The 25,596-nt window shown below is 41.0% G+C and overlaps 1 protein-coding gene across 10 annotated transcripts in view; it reads right to left on the reverse strand.

Annotated features, from left to right (window-relative positions):
• Positions 1-23,737, reverse strand: part of WNK1 (WNK lysine deficient protein kinase 1) — a 105,521-nt gene extending 81,784 nt beyond the window's left edge. For 5 of the 10 annotated variants that reach the window (XM_042795290.1, XM_042795289.1, XM_042795286.1 and 2 more), the window contains exon 1: positions 21,877-23,736. In XM_042795290.1, coding sequence (XP_042651224.1) covers positions 21,877-22,665 — 789 coding nt within the window. In that variant the 5' untranslated portion in view covers positions 22,666-23,736. Of the gene's footprint in view, positions 1-21,876 lie in introns of all 10 variants that reach the window. The other 5 variants (XM_042795288.1, XM_042795291.1, XM_042795283.1 and 2 more) reach the window with 2 other exon arrangements.
• Between the last annotated feature and the right edge of the window lie 1,859 nt (positions 23,738-25,596).

A 25,596-nucleotide genomic window follows, 5' to 3' on the forward strand; every position in this document is an offset into this window, starting at 1 on the left:
CGGGATTTTTTTTTTTCTTGGAATTTGGGGACTACATATGGTAGCACTGCCATTGGCAAGGCTATTCTGTATTAAACTAAGGGGTTTTCTCTGAAGAATATTGCTGGGAATATCCTACAATGCCAGAAGACCAACTAGGACCTAGAAGACCTCAGATATTCACCACAACCTGTCTATGAATTAGCTATTTAAACTATTACAGCTTATGCAAAAAGTCTGTTTATCATTGTATTGTGCTTTAGTCACATACTGTCTGTCCTCGGTTTGGTGCTACTTCAACTGTTTGAACAGGAACACTGAAGGAATTTCTTGAAGACAAACTATAGTGCCAGAGGATGTCACGGTCCAAAGGGCCTACCTTAAATGGGTCATCACAACCTGTAAGCAGGCTTGCTTTCAATTCACCTCCTACTTTGTCACACTGAACAACTCTACCTGCAGTTCAAAGATAATTTTACTTGTGAACTAAAGAGCATAATCCAAAATAAAGTTAAAAACATTCAAATACTCTTTCCATATAGTAAAATATCTGATGTTCTGTGCATCATACACCAAAATTATTAATTATTAATCACGTTTAACACTGGAAAAATTTCCTTAGCCAAAGGGTTACTGAAAACATTTTTACCACCATGGCTCCTTCTGAAACACACACTTAAGTGTTCAGCAAGTCTACATACACAAGAAGCCACAGAACCTGGAATTCAAATAGAAGTGGTTTGCCAGAAAAGCTGCACAAGTGTTCTGGTACTGCATCCCTTGCTTCAGTGGCAATAACTACATTTCTGTGGGGCTAAGAGTAAGTAGATTTGAGACATTCTAAATTTCTGCCTGAATTAAATTCCTTGCCCTACCACACAACTCCAAAAAACATCCCAGTAAAACAATTTTTATTAAGCTAAAGACAGTATCATAAAGATAACAGACACTCAGACCTCGCTTTAGTCTCAAATCCACTACTTACTACTTTAACAAGTACATAAGTACGTATGTAGCTTACTCTTGCTAGAAAGGTCAGTCAAGAATTATCCCTTCCCCACTCTTGAGACAACCAAGGCTACATAAGCCCCCTTTTTCACAGGCAGAAACAGGACCCAGATAGATGTCTGGCCAGATACCTAATAGAGCAGCTATATTCATTTTCAGAATAAGAGCCTTCTGTCCAACTACCAGGCAAGAGGATGCGAGCAGAAGGAGGACTAAGTCTACATAAGTAGCACCCTGGAAGCACATGAGAATCGGCTCCTTTTCCCACCCTCTGTTGCCACTCTCACATTTTCTTCAATTAACTCTGAAACAATCCAAGTGCCAATACAAACTTTCCTATCAAAATTCTAATGTTTGAATGCTTAGTATCTAGAAATATTGATGAGAACCTCACCAATTCCTTCTGAAGTGTTTCAGGTAGCTTTAATTTTTTTTTCTCCTTAAGATCCTACCACTACAATATAAAATAATTTTTCCACAGGATGGCTAGGATCCAAATAGAAACCTTAGTACTTTCAATGGACAAGTGTGTGAAATAGTCTCTTGGGAGTCCAATTCTAAGACCTCTTATGCTAGGGAATCAAAAGATGGAAGTGTCATCAGATACTTTTTAAAACCTCAAAACACTAGAAAATTTGTAAGACAGTTTTCTCCTTGCCACCATAGGGTTTTGTGCTTAAAACTTAAAGTTTCTTAGTTTGGGCCACAAAATTGAATTATTACAGGAGAGGTAGAGGAAGATGAGTATTTCAACAACTCCTCGTTTTCTAATTGTTTATAAAAAATAAGAGCCAAGCGTAAGCACCTGCTGCTATAGCACCTCAGAAATATTGGAAATAGGCTTGAGTAGCCAGCAACAATATTAGAGTACTGAGTAGCAAGTTTTAAAACTCAAAATTTATTATTAACTGCACCAGCATCGATACTTAACACCCTGAAATTGTGAAATAGCAATGAGACCAACAGGCTGTCCAATAAGCAGGAACTGGACAGATGAATCACAGTCACAGAGTTACAGGCCTATCTTCAAAGCTGTTAGCAGGCTGAAAAAAAAAAAAATCTATGAACAGGCTTCTTCAGAATGAGTTGCAACATATCTGTCCATCAGAAACAGACATTTCCCCTTGTGATTTCACTTTGCAAGTAATAAAATCCAGACTGCATTTCAAACAAAGAACTGCAGTTCCCCCCCTGCTTGCTCTTGCCCTGAGCACTTTGGCTACAGAGGCTGCTAGTTTTTTTGATGCTATTTTAATCTCTCCTATGCTTCCAACGCATGTCGGATCTCACAGAAACTTTCTTGTAATCTCCTATTTCAGAGTATGCTTTCTCAGACAGACCTGGTCCATACTTAGTCACCTTCTGTTGAAGGTTCACATAACCAGTCAGTTTGGCTCTACATCTGCAGAGCCAATTAATACTCAATACAAACCAAACTGAGACAGCCTGAACACTTTCAACATACTAAATTGCTGACTCAGTCCAAACGACTCCATTTCAGAATCAGTCACACGTATAAGGCTGTAAATTGGAGACTGAAATTTGTGCCACTGTGAACTCTTTATCTCAACCGACTTAAGCATGATTGTGTCTAAATAAGGACTTCACAACAGATCTATTGGCAGTGATCAGTTTTGTAGAAATAAGATGTGTTTCTACAAAATTCATGTTCTTTCCAAAGACAGACAGTGGAATGAGATGGTATTGTAAGAACATTGTGAAATCTTAAGAACATAGAAGAGACTACAGCTACAAGTACACAGAATTTCATTTTTAAAAAATTGAGGCAACAATTTGTAGGTAATCTAAAGGATAACTGCCTTTTCCGATCATAAACTCCTGCCAACCCTTCCTTCAAAAGCACTTTCAAGTTTCCACTTCCCAGGAGGGGCAAACAACATTAGACATAGCACAGACCTGGCTCTGAGCTAATTAAAAAGGAATTCCCATACAATGTGCTAGATACTAAACACTAGACCAAACTAAAAGCAGTCAAGTACTACTCTGATTATAGCTGTGTTTAAACTGTTTAGAGGTTTTGCACTTGTTTCATTTACATACATTTCTCTGGACTTTCATTTTTCCCCTCCTTCTGCACAATCATGACTACTATCACTAAAAAACAAAACAAAACAAAAACATCAACCAATCACAAACATTTCTCTAACTCTGCAGTCTATATAGCAACAGTGTTTACTGGTGGTCCTATTTCATTTAAACCCTGAACACCAAAAGTCCATTTTGATGTGTAAAATTCAAAAAGTATTTAAAAGACCCAACTAAACATACAAACCCCTGTATTTTAAAATACATTAGACAAAAAAGGATAAAGACAATTGCCAAATCTAATTAAAAAAAAAAATTATCTGTACTCTATTCTATCCATAACATACTTCCCTTCGAGGCTTGTGAGAAAGCAAAGAGATTCTGACACAGGCATTCGCTTTTCAAATAATTTAAAGATTCACTTTGCAAAATCCAAATTTACTGTAACTAAAGCCATTTGGTCAGCATATTTTTATAGATGTTTGAATCAAACTAACTACATCATACAGGTACCAAAGTTAGTTCTCCATCATCTGAACACTGAAGTTAATAGCTACAGTCAGCTGCTGCTGCAAAAATAGAGGCTGCTGTTCCACAACATACTTTCTACTTGAAAACTTCAAATCCTATTCCTCCAGAGAAACTTATGATCTGATGAAACAAGTCGTTTCTGCGAATATTAAAAACTTTACTAGCTTAAACAGTTGCAACACAAACAAGGGAACTAAATTATATTCTAGAGCTTTCTATCTTGCATTTCTCTCATCCTGAGGGTTTGATTTGCACATACTGTACAAAAAGTAATTATACATTTATAAAACACAAAGTCAACACACATTTTAAGTTGAACAAACTGCTTCGTATGGATGCCAACATGGACTACTGGCAGGCTAGAACATGGATCAAGTCTTTAGAGTTTAAGAAGATACAGTTTCCAAGTAAGTCTAATCTAGAAAGTGTCACTTACTTTAAAGATTTATTATCTCAAAATCATTTCCTTAGAAATACTTCCTCAGCATAAAGACAACCCACCTGTCTAAACACTGCTTTTAGGTGCCTGCTTCACATCTCTGAAGTACAAAAGCTTAAGGTGCCAACGGACTCAACAAAGCAAGTACTTCTCTCTGAAGCACCTGTACCATCGTGGCTGAAGCTTCTTGAACAATTAAGCTCAAGACAGACACTTGGCTTGAAAACTTGCAGCCCAGGTGGTTAAGGTACACACTAGTTGGGCAACTGAAAGCAAGACCTTGTGACAGGAATCAAACTTAAGTGGTATCATCTAACATCTTACTCCCATGTGTCCTGGTAAAGAATTTAGAAGTAGATCACCACTATGTAAATACAGAGCATTACCAACACTTTTCTTCCAAAAACAGCTTGCAAAATTACAGGCAATTACAGATCCAAACTCCAGGAAAAAGTTACATAGTTATGTTAGAGAGCTGACCTCTCAATCTGCTTGATTGACTGTGCAGTCCAAAAAGTGCAGTAACTGACTTCAGTAAACAGCTTCCTAACACTGGATGAGTGAACTGCATTCACACTGTCAAGAGCAGAAAACATCTGATTGACATTCATGTTAAGCACAGGCATCACCTGCACTGCACTAACTCACAATATATATACAACCAATTTCTCAGTTCTGGGCTCTCAGACACAGACTCTTTTCATTTCACTACAGTCAAGGTTAAAAGCAAAAGGTTTCATGGCATTAGACAAAATTTATTTCAAGAGTATTTATAGTGACTGATGAGGATAGAGCTCATCTGGAAAGAGATACATGTTGTCCCTTAGATTAAGGTCAGTAGTTCTACTGAAGGAATCCAGCCCATCATGAACATGAAAGACAAATATGCAAATTTTCATAATTTCTGAAGCAGCAAAATAGGTATCAACTTGCATGTTATGCCAACTGGTGGGTAGTAATGCGAAGAAATTGAGCTATATGCAGCTTAATAATAATTTTAACCATCATTTTAGGCATTGTGACTACATCTTGCACTGAACATTCAAATACTAAATTGTTGTGGTAGGATTTTTGCCAGCAATGCCCAGAGGGGCTGCAGAAGTAAGCAAGACGTCTCTTCACATCACTTCACCCAAAGAACTCCCCATAATGCCTTCTTTTTTGCAACTTCACCTTACTGCTACTATAATGCTTAGATTTTTAGTTACTCAACATGACAGCATACTTAGTTACTGAAAAGAGCTAACAGCAGGTATTGCTCCATTTGCAGATCCTTTTCTGAATAAAATCAGAAAACTATTAATGCTCTACAGGTTGCGTTTGCTAAAGCACAACACTTGAAACGTTACACATGAAGCTCAGTCCTTTGAACTATTATTTAGTAACTCCAGAGGTGTTTTCTGCCCAGATGTCCACAGCTGCAATATCCAAATTAGATCCACAAGTAATCCAGTGGGGTAAATTCACATCTTAGGAGAAGATAAGAGAAAATAGCAAGATAGAAGACTTGACAATACACATCATCTCCTTGACCATCTGGATCGGTGAAAACCACACTTGACATCTACAGCCTGTAAGGCACACTAACCTAATATTGTCCCACACCACTAACAGCTATGGAAAGTAGCTGCAGTGCTGCTCAAGTCTACTAGTAAGCCTCCTTCTGTCCTTAGGTTTCCTCTGCACCACTTCTTTCAAGTGGTATATTTGTCACGAAATAATCAGCTGGGTCCCTACAATTACCTTATACAGTACCATTAGTGCTAGTCAGACATTGAACTAGAAGTCAAGATACAAGACAGATGAAGACAAGACTCCTCACCCAATCATTTTTTTTTTTCCATAGACAATACAGCAGTAATCATGTAGGAACACTGAAGGAAAAAAAAAAAATCATGGCAAGTATTTCAATAGTAACAGGGGGAAAAAAAAGCAGCACATCAACAAAAACACCCCCATGCTATTTTTTGGAGTCTCCATGTTATACCATCACCAGTTATAGTCCTATCTGATACTCTGGGGTAATGTGGGCACGTGGCTAGATATGACTATCCTCTGAGCTTCCACCATTCACGAAGAACTAAAAAACAATGTAACAGCCACAAATGCTTACAAAAAAATCAAAACTGAACTGATAAAAAGGCAAATTAAATCAGCTCAGTTTCCGCAATATGACAGTCGATCCTCCTTCTCTTTGATGGATGTGTCCCACGATATGATAAAGTGCATAGCACCATGACCCTCGATCTCTGCTTGACGGAAGACGTCATTCAAGGCTCCAAGTTATTTTGTTATCCTACCATGTCTAACAGACTGTTCAAAACCCCCAAAAGACAGCTAGGCTAACAGCTATACTTGCTATTTCCAGAAGCACACACTGACTCCTAGACCCTCAAATGGTAAACCTGATGCTAAACTAGAAAATGGCCATTCGAGATGAGGTTCCAGGTGAAAGACTTCCTAGTGCTTTGACACCAAAGCAAGAGATCACACACCAATATGCGGCTGAAAAACCACCAACATTTATCAGAACAGGACCTGTCCCAGACATTTTATATGAAGTCAGAGAACAGGGAGAACTGAAGTCCATCATAATTCTGAAGCAAGGAAGTTGCAGACTTAAGATACATATCCATAAACACCATTGATATGTCAGTGAAAAGCATACTCTTGGTTCCTGTCATCTAGACCAACTGTGTGGATTCAAACACAACAGAAGTTTTCACTGAAGGACATGTGCAATTCTAAGGTAAAAAAATCCCCATTAAAGGACTACAGAGGAGTTTCGGCTTCCCTAACTCCCACGAGATTCCCCAGACCTCTAGAGCTGCAAATCACCTCTTTCATACTGGCTACAAGGGCTTCTATCGCACAGGCACTGCATTAGTGAATTCCATAAGTCAGAAGAAAACCATTTCTAAAACACAACATACCTGGAAGCAAAAGCAAGATCAGTGCAGACTAAGCAACTCAACCATACAATGTTTTGGGGTTCTGTTTTGGATTTTTTTTGGTCAGTTTCATTGGGGTTTTTTTTGAGACCTGAAGAGACTAGAAGCTAACAGTGTGGTCAACTGTATTTATTGCTCCATTGTCTAAAAGTGTTAACCATAGACATTCAAAATATCTTAAGTACCATTTTGAACGAGAAAGCTGTTGAGCAACCGGCACAATTCCTCTCAAGGTTTGAAAAGCAGGTGGTTCAACTAAAACATGGCCAATTTCCCCGTTTTTTTGGGTTTGTTTGGGTTTTTTTTTGTTTGTTTGGTTTTTTTTTTTTAGTGTAAGTCTGTAGTTATTGCAAAGTTTTGTTTTATTTCTCATTCAGTTTCAGTCCTATGTACTGCAGTCTTCACTAGTCGAGAACTACAACCTCGCTTTGTATTAGTTTTCTGCAGAGAAGCTATTTTAAGTTAATGACCATGCCCATTCTCCCATTAAAGTGTTTTTTCAGTCATGTACTTAGCACTCGAGTATTTTTTAATGGCACTTTGTTTCACATTATGTTCAGCAGCCCATGCAACACATTGCATTTTGCAAGCAAATAGCCAATGGCCATTGGCAGACTTCCACCCCCCCTTTCTCAGTATTATTGGAATAAATCAAGTCTTATTTGCACATGGATGTCAGCAAAAACCCTCTGCAACCTGCAAAGTCAAGTTAACCCCCTTAATTATCAGTGTCAAGTAGATTTATTACAAATCTCATCACACTTGATTCACTGTTAGCTAGGATCACATCAGGTATCTCAGTATTTTGCTAGAAATCCATATTGAAACACAGACTGAGGATTACCAACTAGCCAAAAGACCACTGGGTAATAGTCTGGATAACTGTTGTTACCTAATAAAACTACAAAAGGAAAGGAGACAATCAGAAGATTTCAGAGCAATCCTTTTTGCTACTTTAGGAACAACATCAGTAAAATCCAGCATCAGCGACTGAAACATTATCATCAATAAGAGGACTTCCACAATACTCTAGAAAAAGAATTGTAACTTCACCTGAAAAAAGAATTTGCATTTAAGTGATTCAACTTCATTCCTTTTTCTTTCAGTGAGTCTCAGACTGTTTCTAACAGCTTCATAGTACAGCTTTATTTCAAGTTAGATCAATGCTTCCAGCCCTCTAAACTAACAATTTGGTCACCAACCTGTGATCCCAGTAACTCCCGATAAACTCACAGCTGTTGGACTGAGTATTTATACATGAAACAACTGACGTATTTCCATCTGGTCTTTATGACAAGAGGATGACTATATAGAATGGCAAATCACTACTGCTTCCAAACAAAACTCAGGGAAGAGGAAAGGGAAACTGCTGAGTTGGACTGCCCTTGACCCATGACAAACAGACAACTCAGCTGTCACTTATGTTTTGGTCATCTGAGAAGCAGCAGAAAGTATATCTGAAATGAGACACCCTATTCAGCTGAAGCTCAATCTAGTCCGTGGATTTTTTTACCTTCCTGGAAAGAGATTTGGCTTGAGAAGGGGGAAGGGAGAAGGCAAAAGTATAAGGCAAATTCCCAGGAGAACTGTAAGCACATTTCCATGGATAAGATTGATTTACCAGCTGGAAAATCTAAGTTTGGAAGAAGGCAGCTCCAAGGAGTCAAAATTTAGATGCAGGTTTTAACCACGCTCATTATTCTTTTACATAGGGTAGCCGAACACAGATAAAAAAACTGCTTCATTCCAGAGTGCAAGGCAGGGCCGGGAGGGAGGAGAAAAAAAAAAAAATTCCTTGTTTTGCCAGATGGCTTATACATGGACCACATGAGGATTCAGGAAGGCCAAAGTTAGAAAATAAAGCAAAAAAACGACACTGGCAATGACTGATACAGTGTTTTGTTGAGGGGGAGGAATGAGAATACTTCCTGAACAGGTAAGAAGCAAGAACAATTACCATTCCCACACAGGAACAAGAAAAACAAAAGATACCATTTCCCAGCATATTATTGCCAGAGAAGATAAGGACAGAAGTCAAAGGGAAAGTGGAAAATAGTTTTCTACATCATCAACCAACTCATTCTTTCCATTCTAAATTCTAATGCCAACTTCCTCAGATTTCATACTCCTCTTAACTGACAAAAATATGCTTAAAACATCACTATGCTTACAGCCTGCTGCTTTTTAACTGTACTCATCCACACCAACTTAGTTAACATGCCTACCAGTTGCATCATTACCTGGTATTTATCAGTGATTTTAGATAAAGCAGTTGAGCTCCTTCAAATTTTACAAGTTTACCCAAACCACGTGGTTTGTTGCAAAAAGTTATCAAGATCAGAAGTTGAGCAACATAGTCTTGGATGTGATACAACAGTAAAATCACACAACACAAGCATACTTTAGAAATTCACTATTATCTTATAAGCTGCCACATTAGAAGCCACAACTGTTTTCTGACAGAGGTCAAACCACTGAAGAACTGTAGTGAAGCAAACCTTCAGTTAAACAATTTGGAACACCAACCAGCAATTTACAATAATAGTAAATAACAGAGGCTACCACAAAAAGAATTTGGGAAATTATTTTGCTGATGTTGAAAGTACAGCTAGCTGCTTTAGCATAGCTGATCTTGCCTTACTTCCTTTGGTTACCCCGACCTAATCTAAAGCTACTTAAGCTTTCTTCACAAAACTGAACCATTTTTTTGCTTCACCATTTGAGATAATTACCGTTTGCCCTAATGTTAGTATTCATATGTGAAAAAAAGGACTACCAGAGTTCTTTCAGATTCTTCTGAATCAGTGTATCAGCAACCTCCAATTCAAAATCCTACCACTTAGATGGTTTAGAATCTAAGTATGCTTTCCCCCAGATGCCAAGAAATAATGGGATTTTACAGGATGGGTTTACCAAGCAGAAACCTTTTATAGCATAGATACGTTACGTGTTTTCCCAACATCTCTACATTTGGGGCAGCAATACTACGCCAAGTTTCTCTCACTCTGGTTCAACTCAACACTTTAGAGCTCTTCACCTATATATTTTAGAAAACAGATCCAGAAAACCTTCTGGAACAGCTAGTCATCTACCACTAACTAGGCCACAGATGCTGATTTGGAATAGATGTCTCTCTGTTTCCAAATCAAACACTTAAATTACAGTCACAAGGTTTTACTTTAGAGTTAAAACGTACAGATTCACAATGTATTACAAAACACTAAAAAACATACAACAAATAGCAACAAAATGTTCAACATTACTGACTGCTGACCTTACATAGCTCAAAGTCTGAATACATAAAATTACGTGTTCATCTAAGTTACACAAATATTTAATCCACAAGTCTGTAAAAAACTGAGGTATATCAACTGTATGGAGCTTACTCAATAATGTATTACTAAACAGAGAATACAAAGGGAGATATTTTGGAAAAAAGCAGGGAAGAAATCCACAAACTTTAGTACAAGTATTATATTAATGATACTTTCATGACCTACCCATTCAAAGCAATGGGAATCTGCAGAATCAATTCACTGTCTTAACTTGCCTGATGCTAAAACTTTAAAAGTCATGTTCTGTACATCCTAAGAAACAAGGTTTTTTGCTATTCCTCACCTTTCTCTTATAAATGCCTTTTCAACTCTCAAAGTTCCTTAGAAGAAAACATGTAAAGTCAACAATAATGACAGATTTAAGAGTCTCCAACACCAATAAATTAAACTTCAATTCTGCTTAGTTTCCTGGGATTTGCACAAATTTTAGAAGTAAGATTTCATACTGGTTGGGAGGCAGAAAAATCCTTTTCTTGAACTCTAGCCCCAAGATACAGATAAGACAACTGGCTATTTTTCATGTTTGAAGTAAATGCTATCATATACATTTAGTCATGTTCAGTTGCACTGATATGCTGCAATTTGTGCTGTTGTGGCATTTTTTTTTTTTTTTTTACCCTCCCCATACATACACAGTTTCACAAAATGCCCTATATCCCATTCAATGCATCTAAGCAAACACCTTGGAAACTCTAGCGACACCAACTATAAGAAAAATCACCAGGCTGTCAAAAAAGCAAAAAAGGAAATGAACAGTATAAGATATTAAACTATATTAATCATTGCTAGCTCCCAGATAGAAGGGACAAATTACAAACTATAGGACCATTCTTAAATAGTTTCATTACAATCTAAAGCAACTGGAAATATTTGTTCTCTTAAAGACAGAAAAAAACCCACAGTACCTAACCAACGGGATGTTAACTGATTATATTTGTTCTGTACATGAAACTCATCTCAAGTACAAATGCTACTTGAACCAGAATTCTCTGGGATGTTGTTGCTTTCTGCAAACACAAGATGACTACAATATGAGATGCCAAAATTCCTTATTCTTCCTCTTCAAATGTCTCACTTTTTTTTTTTCCTTGACACTGAAAAGCACTGAACATTCAAGCAGGTAGTCTACAAAACCAAAGGGAGTCCATAGGAAACACATGCATGTTTTCCTAGAGGAAACTTGAGTATTAAAGACAGTTTTTTATGACATATCTTCATGTATAGACCATGCACAATCTATTAATATGTGGCGGCATTTAAATGTTCAGCAACAACTCAGAGCCTCTTTTTTTTTTTCTCTTTTGTCCTGAGGGTAAATACTGAACCTCTCTGATATGTTCAGGCTTGTATAATGAGATCAGCAAAAGAAATCATACCATCACCTCAACTGGCTCACAGTTGCCATCAAGAGGCAGAAAAAAAATTCAAATTTAAGTGCCCCATATAATATTTCCCTGCCCCTCCAGTACAGATAACCTGAAATGTGTTCTGCTTTTGAGCTGCTTGTCTGCAGAAAAAAGCTCAAGCCGCATGTAAAGGAAGTAGAGAAAACCACAGAAAAAACATTCTATAAGTAAACTTAAATTCTTATTTTTGTATCAGACATTTCTGCAGTTTCTCCATTTTCAGCACAGCGTTCCTGGCAAACCTAACACTAAGCCCCAAATCACAATAAATGCAAATGAAACCCATGCCCTCAGAGGCCATTCTACATACTGTCGATCTCTGCGTGTCTACATCCAGAGAGGGCAATATGAAAAAAATTCAATCACTTTTCAGACAGTACTTTCTACTGTAGGATACTTGTCAGAATGGACTGCTTCCCAAGAACTCTCCAATTCAAGTTGAGTCTCACTTATCGTAATTTTTCTTTAGGGAGGACTCAAATGCTCTGAGTCCAAATCATCTACAGCAAAACATCACATTAACTTAGCATCTTGTATTTTTATACAGATACACAACTTACATTTCCCAAATGAAAGTATACCATAAGCAGCTGAATAAAGAAAGAGACAAATCAAAAATAGTTTTATGTTGGACAATATCTGTAAGAATAAAAACCTCACTTAAGTGAAACAGATTTGAAAACAGACATGGCAACACTTTGCAACATTTAAGCAAAACCTGCTAACAGTTCAGAAATTGCCATTAACAGATGCATATTACATCAGTGTACACAGATTTGCAGATCCTTAAGATAATCAGCCTGGATTGCTGAAGCTTTTAATAGCAGTATTTGTGGGTTATTGTTTGTATGCCATTAGTCTTTGCCAGGACAGAGGCAGTCAAAATACATTCAGATTGGGTCAAACTTGCCAGTAACAGTCAGCAAAGCAGAAACAAGTCACAGGGTTCCTCTGTGAGAAGAAAATGTCCAAGGAAAACTGGGTAACAACATCAGTTGGATAGTCTTAAACTATCGTAAGACTATTAACTGGCCAAAATCAGGTAAAATGCACATAATTGTTGGTATGAGCTTTATACTACCTTCCATTTAGCTCAGCATTCCTACATAATTGTTTCGGATTTACTCCAATCACCTACAAAGAGATCGGTATTCCTGTTTTTTCCAAATTCTTCTAAATGGTGGTAATAAACTCTCAATCACTTAGATTAGTTTTTCCATTTGTAGCTTTTTGCTTTCTGTTGCTAGCCCCAAATCTGCTATCCACTATCTTCAACTACTGACACAATGAAATTAGGAATGGCTGATATCATCCAGATGAAAAAGATGATCCAGAACAGCTAAACAACAAACATTCTCCCTCATATAAGGGGTCTAATAAAGCTTATTTTCCACACCATCTGCAATCCTGAAGCAGAAAAATAGCAGTTCAGTGGATAGCGACTGAAAGTTTCTGTCAGTGACTGCTTATTAACAGAGACAATAGTATCAGAGCCATTCTGGACTATGGCTCAAAACACAGAATCCACATCACTAGTTATCAGTTTCCAAAGCTTCCTTTTTGTTTTAATCTTACTGGTAACATGCTAGCAGAAGTCCTGCTAACCATTTGCAACACTGGAAGATTTGAAAAGCACCATACTGATCCTGTCCTGAGAACGGATACACCAGAGAATTGCTGTCCAGACTATTGCCAACAGATGAACAAACTGATTTCAGAATCATGTTTTCTGACACAACAAATATTAAAAAAAAAAAAAATGGCATCCCCTACATTAAAACACACAGACGTGGGCAAAGCATTCGTTCTAGTGTCACTGACATCACTTCAAAGCTCATAGGTATTTCAGTTACAAGGCACATGGCCATCAAGTATAAATGTAATTTTTGGAGGATTTCTAGGTTCTAAGTATGAAGGTAGCATTCCCAAAGAGTCTGCTTAGACCAAAAATGATAAATCCAAACTTAGTAAGCTTGTCCCTCCGAGTGATTTAGAAGGAGTTATCTTCATGAAAACTGCTTACTGCTTTAGATCTATATTAATACTTAAATAGCTCCTGGAAAAAAAAAAAATACCAATACCAGTCCAATTTTTAGCAGGTTACGGTTTCCTTCGCTTAAAAATAAACTGAGACCATGTTAAGTTGCTTGAGATCCAGACAAAATAACACACAGCGCTGCTTGGAATTACCCAGGCAAATCTGGAAGTCCTTTAGAATAATCTGGATATGTGCAATGCACCTGTCATCACCAGGTAAAAACAACAACTGGGATGAAGTTCAGAAGTATGTTTGAGAATTAAATCTGAATTCTTCTGGTCATCCCAGTTATTTTCCTCTGGCTTATTAGAAAAAAAAAAAAAAAAAGATTTGGCAACATCTGTGATGATCTTGTTGCAAGGACCTCCTTTTAGGTTAAAAGGATAACATCACATAGCTTAGAACATTATTAACACAAAGTTTAGCATTTGGAGCATAGAGTTAAGGAGTATTCTGCATGTTGTGCCCATAAGACAAGAACTGAGCAAGCTCCCTCTCTCAAAGATGACCTCAAGCAAGCCACAGATTCAATCCTAGTCACCTCTCCACTTCCCCTGGCTCTCCCAAGGGAAATAATGAGGGCAACCAAAACCACACATTGAAAAGTGCTGGTGTGACAATTTCTAAATAGGCTGAGGAAGCTGGAAAAAAGGCAGAAAGAAGGGTATCTGTAGTATCTTGACCAGAGACATTCTAATACTGCTCAATACATAGCCTAAATCATTTTCAAAATCAGCTAGAAGTCAGACCTGGGGACTGTAAGCAACTTTCACAAAATACTTACAAAGCCAGTATAAAATTTGAGTCTCATTCATTAGGACAAAAATTTTAACATCGTATTTGAAAAGATTTTCATATGGCTCATGTTAGAGGAAACCTTCAACTACTCAAAAAAAAAAAAAAAAAATCGATTTTCAAGCAGCACTACTATTCCTTCCACTTAGAACGGGACTTGTTTCAAGGCTATTGGAAGAGCGTTTTTCCAGGCATCATGTACACACATCATGATCCAAGTTAAAATTGTGGAATCATTATCTAAAGTTTTAAGAGTCAAAACCAGTAACTTTCTACCATCTGCTATTAAAAAAAAAAAAAACAACACACACACACACTCTGCCACGAGAAAGTCCTATGCCCAGCTGCAGAAGCACTGCAAACTTGCATGATGTTTATTATTTTTCTTATAACCCAAATGTTACAGCCATTACATAGACTAAAACAAGCTTGAAAAGGTGAACTTAAAGACTGAAACAGAAAAATACTCAACTCTTACTTCAACTCAACCATGGTTCGGAAGAACCAATTAGTGATCTCAAAAAAAAAAAAAAAAAAAAGTGTTGCTAATCTTTACAGGAAATAAGAGTTTCTGAAGAGATGTATGACAGGAAATATCAAGGCTGCCACCACTTAGCACAAACTTTGTCACATGCAGTATGGAGAACCTGGGTGACAGTTGGAGCTGTGCTGTTTAACAAGCTGCTGGTATGAAACACAAAAACAATGACGAAATAAGAAAAAGAACATGGAGCCCGAAGGGATGTTGCTAACCAAAAGGTACTGAATCTACACTGCGCCATGCACTGCATCCATGGAGACTACCACAGATCTATTACTGCTTGTTTTATTTATTACTCTGCTAGACAGCTCTCAAAGGACTCTATACAGGATGTCTCCAGGGAGTTTTATCACGGGGGGGGGTGGAATGGGGAGGTGTTTTTCCCCTTTCAGAGAAAGATTATAGTCCTGATACTTTTTCTTAGCCCTCAGAAGTTTAGTTATGAAGCTAAGTGTTTTTATGTTAAACCACAACAGCCCAAATCAAATCTCATTTAAGAGATTTAATTCCGCATCTCTCAAACCCACCCAAACTGACAAATAAGAACCTGTTTATTTCCATAAGAAATGCTGCATTTTCAGAATGTACTTACCCGATTATATTTACTGCCTCGCAACCTGCCAGTTAGAAATTGAACCACAGCCACCTCCAAAACTGATATCCCTTTGAGGTAAGATTATTTTCCTAAGTAGAGGTCTCCCAACAGCTGCAGCTCCAGAATGTACTTTAAAGCTCCGTTCTCTCTTTCAGGGTCACCTTTGTCAAGTCTGAGGGAGCCTGACCACTGTTTATATTTCTGCAGGTAATTAGGCTGGCTCCTTTCCCATGTCATTTATCAAGTTGTCAATTGTATCAATTACAGCACAACCACTCAGGAACATGGCTGGGTTTTGTTCTTCAGGCAAAGGAGAAATTTTCACATCAGAGATTTGAAGCCAGTAAGTACCAGTAACTTGTTCCACCCTATGACACGGAAAACCAAGTGACAATTTAGACTTCACTGCACAAAATCTCAAGGTCCCTACGTGTGCACACTTGAAGACACCTGGAAATTCAGTGTAACCCAAAAGTGCTATAAACTGATCATACATTTATGGTTGTACAGGGTTTTGCTTTAAGTATTTGTAGAGCTGAGAACAGAAAAAGAGCTAATAAGTATGACATTCAGAGATTGCCACATACCTTTATTAATCTACATTTGTGACAATTATGCATCTGACCCAGAAGTAGTCACAAACAGGAGGCACACTGCTGCTGTGACAGTGGCTGTAGCTACATATAGTTATGCTCACAGACTAGTAGAGTATTTTAAACACTGATGTGAAGTAGAGGGTAGGCATGGGAGTCACCATACCGCATTAGACTTGATCTTTCAGTAAAAGCCTTATAAAATATATTTTTAAATGTTCACAATTAAACCACAGTTCAGGCTTTCAGAGAACGTATATTTGTTTCAGGATGTTGACTATTCCTCCAGAACTAGCAGAATGTAGTCTTTATCCAACAGCACTTAACAGACAGATAAATTCCAGGTCCACACTCCTCAGCTTCCACTTACTGCACAAAGGTTTTGATCTGGTTTTCCATTTTACTTTAGTGTAGCTACACGATTGTGCATCAGAGCTAGTATCTTTGCAGTCATGCCTCCTAGTGACCAATATGCAACCAGAAAGACTACAGGATGCCACAGTTATGTGATACAAGGCCTTTTTTGGTTGTCAGATTTGAACGTGCAGCTTCTGAAATGTTCCCAGCTCAGCCAGTCCAGAAAGCAAAGAGATTTTTAAGAATTATACTTTGACTTCAGTAAGCTGATATTTATCGTGGTGAGCCTGCAGTACAACATATACTCCAGAGTAGAGAAACCACATTCCATTGTTGTCTGCTGACCTAAAAATTATTATTAAATATAGCTTGAAGTCTACGAGATAAAGATAGGTATAGCTAAATCTGAAGTGTCACTAAAAGTGAAGATACACATCATATCCAAGCAACTTCCTGTATTGTGAGTTTTAAGTTGACTTCTATACACTGTAGCCCTCAGAAAAATTCTAACATATGGAAATATTATTTAGCACTTTACTGCTTCCTGTAATAAAGTGACAACCAGTTGCATTATCATTTTTACCAGAGTGCACTACAGAATCTCATGGTTCACATTTGGTTATGGCATTATGTTTGTTCTCAACTGTTTTTTCATTACTACTGCCTAGGAAAAGAAAAATCCATTTGTAAGTTGGAGTATTTGTATGGTACACTTGGCCTATAGTTAACAGTCTGCCACAGAATCGCATACATGTAACCTACACTAATTTACTACTCAGATGATTTATAACTAAAGGTAACCAAATTCACACTCAGCTTACCCTCAAAGTAGTGATGAGTACAACATACTCTTGCACCACTTTCACCTTCCAAACTCATTTCTTACCCCTAGAAGCTCTATCTCAGAGACAGCCCTCAATCTCCTTTTCCCCCTCAGCAGCTCACTATGTTAAGCACAGTAACCTGACTAACACTGCACTGAAGCCAGAGCGAGAATGGCAAAGTGACATATCAGCAAGGAGATGCATCCATGAACTGTCCCTGCTGACCAACCGACCCCTTCTGTCAAAGAAATACAAAGGACAGGAGTGATACAGCACACACCAGACAAGCGGTGCTGTTCTCCAGTGCAGTTTACCAGGAATGCATTTTCCACTACTGTAAATATCTTTCCAGTAACAGTTTCTAAATCATGATTCCTTTAAGAGAAGACACTGTCCAAACGAAAGGAAGTAACTCTTCAAATGCCTGACAAATGCACGATTCAAAAAAGTGGCCAATTTACTTCCATATCATCAAGTGCACTTTCATATTTGAAAAGTTACAAATTTGAATGACAGGACCCAGAGCAGTAATTCTAGATATAGGATTTTGCACCCCAGCAAGTGACTGCACCACCCTGTATTGTTCTGTAAACTAGAGTTAAATGACAGTCTTGATTTAAAACCAACTCGAACTGAAACAGGGACTCAGAGGATTAAATATTACCCCTAAGATTTGGCTTTTACAACTATATGACTCTTGCTACTTCTGGTGTAAGAGTATTACTTCCCACAGATAATGCAACAGGAAAAGGCATCACATTTTAGCCACAATGTTACCTGAACAGTACAGAGGTGACAAAAGACTCACTGCTCAGAAATGTACTTTAAAAAGAATAACCAGTAATACAATTGTACAGGAAGTTATTTTAAATTTAAATAGAAAGCAAGAGCAGTAACCACTTTTGGCAAATTCTAACTACTTAAAGACCATTAAAGCAGTAATCCTAACTACTACTTCACTCAATTTATGAGTTGTGCTAATGACAACAGTAGGAGGCACACTTGACTCAGAATAACTAGAGTTGAGATGAATATATACAACGGGCATAAAAGTATTTGAAGGCTAGCACTACACTGACAATTTCCTTGCAGTAACTGAAGATGAGCACTGGCCCTAAGCAGTGGCTGCTGAGCTCTTCACAGCTCCATTACGCTCACAGAAGGGCAGATATTTCACATTTAAATATCTGCATCCGTTATTTAAAGTAGGTTCAGTTACAATTTGCCTCATATAGGCAGGACACAAAGTCAACTAGGATAGTCCATCAGTCACACCTTTGTTAGTATTTTGTTACACATCTATAAGCAACCTTGAAATATTCAATTCTTTCAAATCAAATCTTCCCATCTTCCACAGATCAAGAAAATCTAGAATCTTGGACAGGACCCCCCTTGCTGAAGATACTAAGAACATCATGAGGTCACCCAAAGAATTTCAGCTCTTTCTTCTTCCATTTCCTCCACAGTTCAGTACATCACGGGGCATTACAAGGCAGTTAGAGAGCCTCCTTAAGGATAGAGAACAATGTTCTCCAGAGTATCATCAGCAACTTGGGAACCCAAGCTGTATTTAATAACAGCATCCCTTTGAAAGGAAGCATATTGATACTCTCAGATTTTACTCTTTATCGCTATACAGAGCACACACATAAAAAATTAGGTATAGTTGCATTATTCGGCATTAAAAAGTCATTCTGCCAGAGACAATCACAAAGTCTTCTGTGTTGTCCTTGAGCCACAAGATTCCTAATACGGAATTTGCTCCAATATTGAAATGCTGTAGTTTAACTGAGCTGAAAGCTGCTGGCATCTTGCTTCCTTCCAAACAGCAGAGCTTTTAAACTGACACATTCTAGGTATTTTAGAAAGACTTAAAAGAGCATACACCCAAAGACTCTGCAAAAGTACAAACTGTTCTCACACCATTCTGTTATGCACCTTGCAATCAAGAACATCTTTACCAACTTTGGAAAAGCCACAAGAGGAACAACTTAGTCTCCATAATCATGCCAAGCAGCCACATTCCGGCAGCACTACAGAAGCACTGGGTAGAAGACTCTAGAGAGGTGAGACACCTAGGATGCCTGTGCTTGCTAGCATGAATACATGGACGGAAAGCTCTGCTATTACCAAGGAACATTATTTCAAGACAATGAGAAGTAACCATCAGTTAGTTATGGTCAGTGTAATACAGCATGGAAAAAAATCATCCACATTTCACAAAGCAAATTATGCTTTGAACGTTCACCAGTCCTCAAACCATGGCATTCCGGAAAACCAAAGACATCAAAGTCTCAATCCATCTTTGTGAATTCAGACTGTATTTTGATACAAATCACACGTAACAAATATCACTAACAATAATTATCTTTTCCTAGAGAAAGAAAAGGATGTACCCATCATAACAATAAATACCAAGTTCCTCCTTTTATTTCTAGACACAAACAATGAAGTAGATCTTAAAATATTCTTCAAGCTATACAGTCTAGATCCTTTAGCAAATACTTTTAACAGCTATAAAATTTATAATGTTTTTCAAACTTGTAATCTTGTACACAGTCTCCTTACAAGAGGAAAACTACAGCCTTCAGAATAATTTAACCCACAAGGCACTTCTGTAAGGTAGCTAACCTCCAAGAAAAACACCAAATATTTCTCCTTTACAAATCTTTTCATTCATGCTTTTTGCAATCTGCCATTTTAAATAATACTCATTAAATTCTTCATTCAGTCGAAAGCTCAGCAACATGCCCTTTATAAACTGCTTCTTTATTAAATTACTTCAAACAAGGTGCTTCTTGAAACAGTTTGCCCACATGGTACTGATGACAACTAAGACACTTCAACAGAAGCAATGTTAGCAAAAAGTGACTGATGCCAAACTGACATGAGTTTCTGATCAGTAAGTATTGTGTGAAGATTAAAACAGATTTCAAGAGTTAAAATCAAGGAACTGCAAAATGGCGAAGATTATCATTTCAAATAAAAGTCATATAATTCCGGTGGATTATTAATCTCCTCTTAATTCAAACTGCATACGAAAAGCTCAAGCAGAGCTCATCACTGGATCATTTCACATTTTTAATTTAATTTTCAGAAGACCACCACAGCAAGTGCATAGCTAGCATGGAAGAGGGGGGCATGCTTAAGGGTCACAAAGAAAACTGGAAGCCTACTTCCACAGTCTGTAAGCACAGAATAATGGCAAGCGCATAATGAACCAAGATACTGTTAGAATGCTTGAGCAATCATCAAAAAGCAAAGATGAATACAAATCTAGAAATCTCTTAACAGATTCTTTCAGTTTGACTGGAATAGATATAAAAGTGATTTTGAGAGGAAGAAAGTTTTGGTGCAATTACTGCAATCAGTCATTTGTGAGCAGGTAAATGCTTAAAAACCCCACAAAGACTTCTGGGATTTTGACCCAATGCTCTTTTGTCTGCCATAAATTGGATGGGAACACACACAATAATACTACATGAGCCCCTGCATGAATTGCACCAAAATCAAACACTGAAAACAAGCACCATCCTTTTCATTTAATGCTGAGTCTTTGAAAACAAGCTAGTACACCAGGTATTTGTTTCTGGTACTCCAAGCTCTTCCCACTTTTAAGGCTGTTGCACAGCAACCTGAGTCTCGGTTATACAAGCTCTGACTCGCGTGGAACCAAGGGTGTTTTTTCTTGCCATAGTTAGACTGGGCTTCTACAGAACTCTGGCTCTGCTCAGGTTAGAAACTTAGTAGAAGGGTAGTGTCTTAGTCCAGTTTAATCTATCAGTCATTTGGAAAGATTACACTTCAGAGGTTTATTTAAAGCATCCGAAAAAAAACGATTACTTTCTTCCTTTCCTTGTGCCTGTATCAAGTATGAATCCTAAAACTTAGAATAAAAAAAACAGCTTTGCAAAACTAAGCAATGTGAGGTACTACATGACTTTGTATATATTCTAATTACCTGCTACAAGAATCCACTGCCACAAACATATGAAATGTCTGTGAAATTAACACTGTAGGTTTTTTTATAAGAAAAATACCTAACAAATTTTGAATAATTAAGGGTAGCTCAAGTTGACATTCACTTACACATTTACCCCTCAGCCACCCCGAAGCTGTGCAGAAGTATTTTTCCAATCCTCCAAGCTACCTTTTACAGGTGTAAAATTCAAGATGCTATAAGAAATGAAAGTGTAGTACATTTTCTGATGATAAAGCTAAAAAAACCTTCAGAGGGTATTTAAAAGAATTAAAAGGCAAACCGATTCCAAGGAAAAACTGCACCTTTCTTCCAAAGGAGTGCCTCAGGTAAGGTGTGCAGCTCCCTGTCTGAACAAAGCAGACCTCGAGTTGATGGATTTTACCTCCTTTGAGCGCCCAGCCTAGCACCTGGGAGAGTGACTACACCTTGGTAACTCGCAATTTTTATTCATTTTACCTGCAGCTCGCACCAGGCGACTTCCACAGTGGTGTCCGTATCCAGTCCTTTATACACAGTTTTGAAAGAGCCTCTTCCAATCTCGATGTCAAACTTCAGGAAGCGGCCATCTGGGGAGATGCCCACTGCCTTGGTCTCAAGCTCTTCGATGTCTTCCTGCTGTGTTCTCCGCTCCTCAAATTCCCGGCTGGCAGCTGACGCGCTGCCAGCGGCACTGGTGGGGGGCAGCGCGGTTGCCTCGTCCTCCTCCTCCTTGGGCAGCAGCAGTGGGGCGGCATCCTTCGCAGCAGCGGGCTCCTGAGCAGACTGTCCTTCGAGGGGAAGCGGGGCAGGCGGCGGCGGCTGCTGCAGCAGCGAGGGAGCCTGGGCGGCGCTGACAGCGATGCAAGAGGTCCGGCCGGCACACTCGGGAGGAGAGACCAAGGGAGCGGCGCTGCCTCCCGAGACAGGGGCCGAGGGCGCTGCGGGCTGCAAACTGGGTAGCTCCAAGGCCGTAGCGTTGGAGTCGCAGATCACGCTACGGCGGAAGAAGCGGTGCTCGGTGGCTGCCGCCCCTCGGCTGTCCTTGTCCATGGTGTGGCGGCGGCGCCGGTACTCCTCGCTGCGGCCTCCGCTCCCTGCTCCGCCGCCGGCTCCACCGGCCCCGGAGGCTCCGTGGTCGGCGGCGGCGGCGGCTCCCAGCTTCTCCCCGATGGAGCTGTCCGAGCTGGAACCGTTCTTGGGCGGCGGCGGCGGGGGAGCCAGGAAGCGAGGGGCCGGGGCGCCGCTGTCTGTGGCGCCCCCCGACATCGTGCCCCGGGGGGGGGGGAGCGCTGCGAGGGCGAGGCGGCGGCGGGGAGCCGGAGGGGAAGCGGGGGGGGGGGGAGGCGAGGGAAGGGGCCGGTCACTGAGCGGGGAGCGCGCCTGTCCGCGGCTGCTGTTGCAGCTGCAACAGAGGAGGGTCCCAAGGGCTCCTCACGGCGGAGCTGGGAGGCGGCTGCTGGGGAGGCTGGGCCGGCGGGGTGGGTCCCCGGTCAGTGTCTGCATCCATCCTGCAGCGGAGAGCCGGGCAGCGGGGCCGACATGGAGCACCAGGAGCGGAGCCGGGGCGCGGGGATAGAGGCGGGGAGGAAAAAACCCAACCGCCGGGCCCGGGCGGGGAGGGAGGGAGGCGCCCCGAGGCAGGCCCCCCGGCTGGGGAGAAGCCGGTGCCTCACCCCGCCGCTTTAAGGCGAGGGGAACGCGCAGCAATTCTTCCCCAGCGATGGAGAGAAAGCGGGGCCAGGTCCGGGTGCCTCCCGACGCGAGGGCCTGCGGGGAGGGGAAGGGGGCGGGAGGCGAGGTGAGGAAAAGGGGGGCAGGCCCCGCACGCCGGCCGCGGAGGAAGCTGCCGCGCTCGGTTCCTCGCACCCGGCGGGGGGAAAAGGCCTGGGCAGGCCCAGCGCCCTCAGCCCGGCTGTGCGGGGCAGGGAAAAGGGGAGCCCGGGGGCTCAACCCCGCCTCGCAGGGGCGCCCATGGCGGCCGCGGCCTCCACCCCCCGCCCCCCCCCCCCGGCAGGCAGCCACCGCCCGCGCGCGCGGCCGGGCCGCGCTCCCTCCTCCAACAGCCGCCGCCGCCTCGCACGGAGCCGGAGCCGGAACCCTCCTCCTCCTCCTCCGCCTCCTTCCTCCTCCTCCTCCTCCTCCTCCTGCCCACCGCCCGCGGCTCGCAGCCGCTCCTCACCGGGGTGGGGGGGGGGGGATGAGGGGGCCGCCCTGCCACAGGTGAGTCGCGTCCGGGTGGCGGGGAGGAGGGAAGCGGGAGCCGCCGCGGCCGCCCCGGGGACGCCTCCGCGCTAAATGGCGACGGGAGCCCGAAACCGACACACAGGCCTGGGGGGTGGGGGGGGGGGGGGGCGGGGCGGGGCGCGGCGGGCCCGGCCCGCTCGCGCCGAACACGCCCCCTTCCGCGCCCGCCCCGCGCACGCGCGCCCGCACGCGCTGGGGGAGCGGCTCCCCCCCCCCCACCACCACCACCCCCGGGGAAGGTGGCGGCTCCCGTCGCGCACCGCGCCGTGCGCGGAGCATCGCGGGAGTTGTAGTAGTTGGTGGGTGACGGGAAGCTGCCTAGGGCTTCCCCCCACCACCACCACCACCCCCGGGAAAAGGAGGGAGGCGTTCAGCGTGCCTGGTAGCGCTCGTGGGGACTGTCTGGGGTGTTAGGGAGCGAGGCTGTCCCCCCCCCCACAAACTCCTGCTCATTCCAAAGCGGGTCGCGCAGCCTCCTTCTTCCCCTACCCGCCCGGCCCTCGGGGCAGGCTGGGCCGCAGGAGGTTCAAAAGGCCCAGAGTCTGGTCTCCTTGCTTGGTTTTTCAAGTCCTATGTTACACCTATTTAATATGTTAAATATTTATCTTCGTGTTTTCAAACATCGTGGGTAACGATAAGCCTATATACATGAGCACGGTATGTATGTGAGGGTTTGGATTTTCCCTCGGTTTTGGACAGACATTAATTGGTCAGGCAACCTAAAATGCAAACAACGTAAATGCACGTTCTCCGTTATTTAAAAGAAACGGGGTTTGCAGCCTTTGCCCTGAAAATTATCATTGTCCTATGGCCACTTCAGTCATGACGATGGCCACTGCAGTTGAATCAAGGTTGTATGGCAGGCAGAGGAGCAGTGGGAGCCCCTGCGAACACTGACACAAATCGGGAACTTTCAGGTTAACAAAGCATTGACACACACGAGTCATCTAGTTTATTTATATCATGTTCCTCTTTCGTATTAATAAACCAAAACCAAGCACTTTCTTTCTTACAAGAACAGACTTTTGAAGTCAACAGGAATGTACTGAAGGAGGAGTGAATGATTTGGTACCATGCCTTTCAGGCAACTACAAATCAAACATTATGTTATGCAAAAAAAAAAAAAAAAAAAAAAAAAAAAAAAAAAAAAAAAAAAAAAAGGAAATTTCCTCCTATGCAAATAATACATTCCCAGCAAACACACTGGCTTTTCAAATACTTTCTTAAAAGTTACTTTTAAACCAGCAATTTAGGGGAAGTTGTGTGTTGCTGATGTGAGGCCTTAACTCCTTCTGCAGAATGTAACACAAATGGCCCTCTCAGACCTCCACATCACCCAGCCATCAAAAACCAACCCGAGCAATTCTCATGTACTTATATTCGTCACATATAAAATTTAATACCACACGATAATCAGAATATCATTGTTTTCCGTACACTTTCTGTGCTACTTGTCTTTGTTACAACAAACAAAATAATTATACAGTCTTCACAAAGAGGACAAAATGTACTTCATTGTACAACTCTTCAGTAAAGATTTCTGTATGTTTTAAGACTCCTAGAGCTTGCCTCCAGTGAAAATATCAGTATATTCATTAGTGTGCCATTTGAACTGCATTGGCACAAGAGTAGACACTGCAAAACAACGCAGAGCTGAACAGAGTAATTTGATTAGCAGCAAAGAGTGACTGGATCAAAAGTGATTAACTCACAATTCAACTTGCCACATCCCCGCTGCACTGCCAGGACCAACAGCACCAGCAGTTGACCATCAACGTCTGCTCTAATGCTGAGCAGGGTTCAACTTAACTCAATACTTGGCTACTGGTATTTTTGTGTCTCTCTGGACACCTGAATGGAGATTCATTTGCAGTATCAGCAAGCATAACCATGTTAGCTTTATACCGTCAAGAGCAGTAAGGCACAGTAGCAGAGCTCCAGCAAGGTCTGGCA

The sequence above is a fragment of the Tyto alba genome, unplaced genomic scaffold (genome assembly GCF_018691265.1).
Source record: "Tyto alba isolate M040663 unplaced genomic scaffold, T.alba_DEE_v4.0 Super-Scaffold_21, whole genome shotgun sequence".
In the NCBI taxonomy this organism is placed as follows: domain Eukaryota; kingdom Metazoa; phylum Chordata; class Aves; order Strigiformes; family Tytonidae; genus Tyto; species Tyto alba.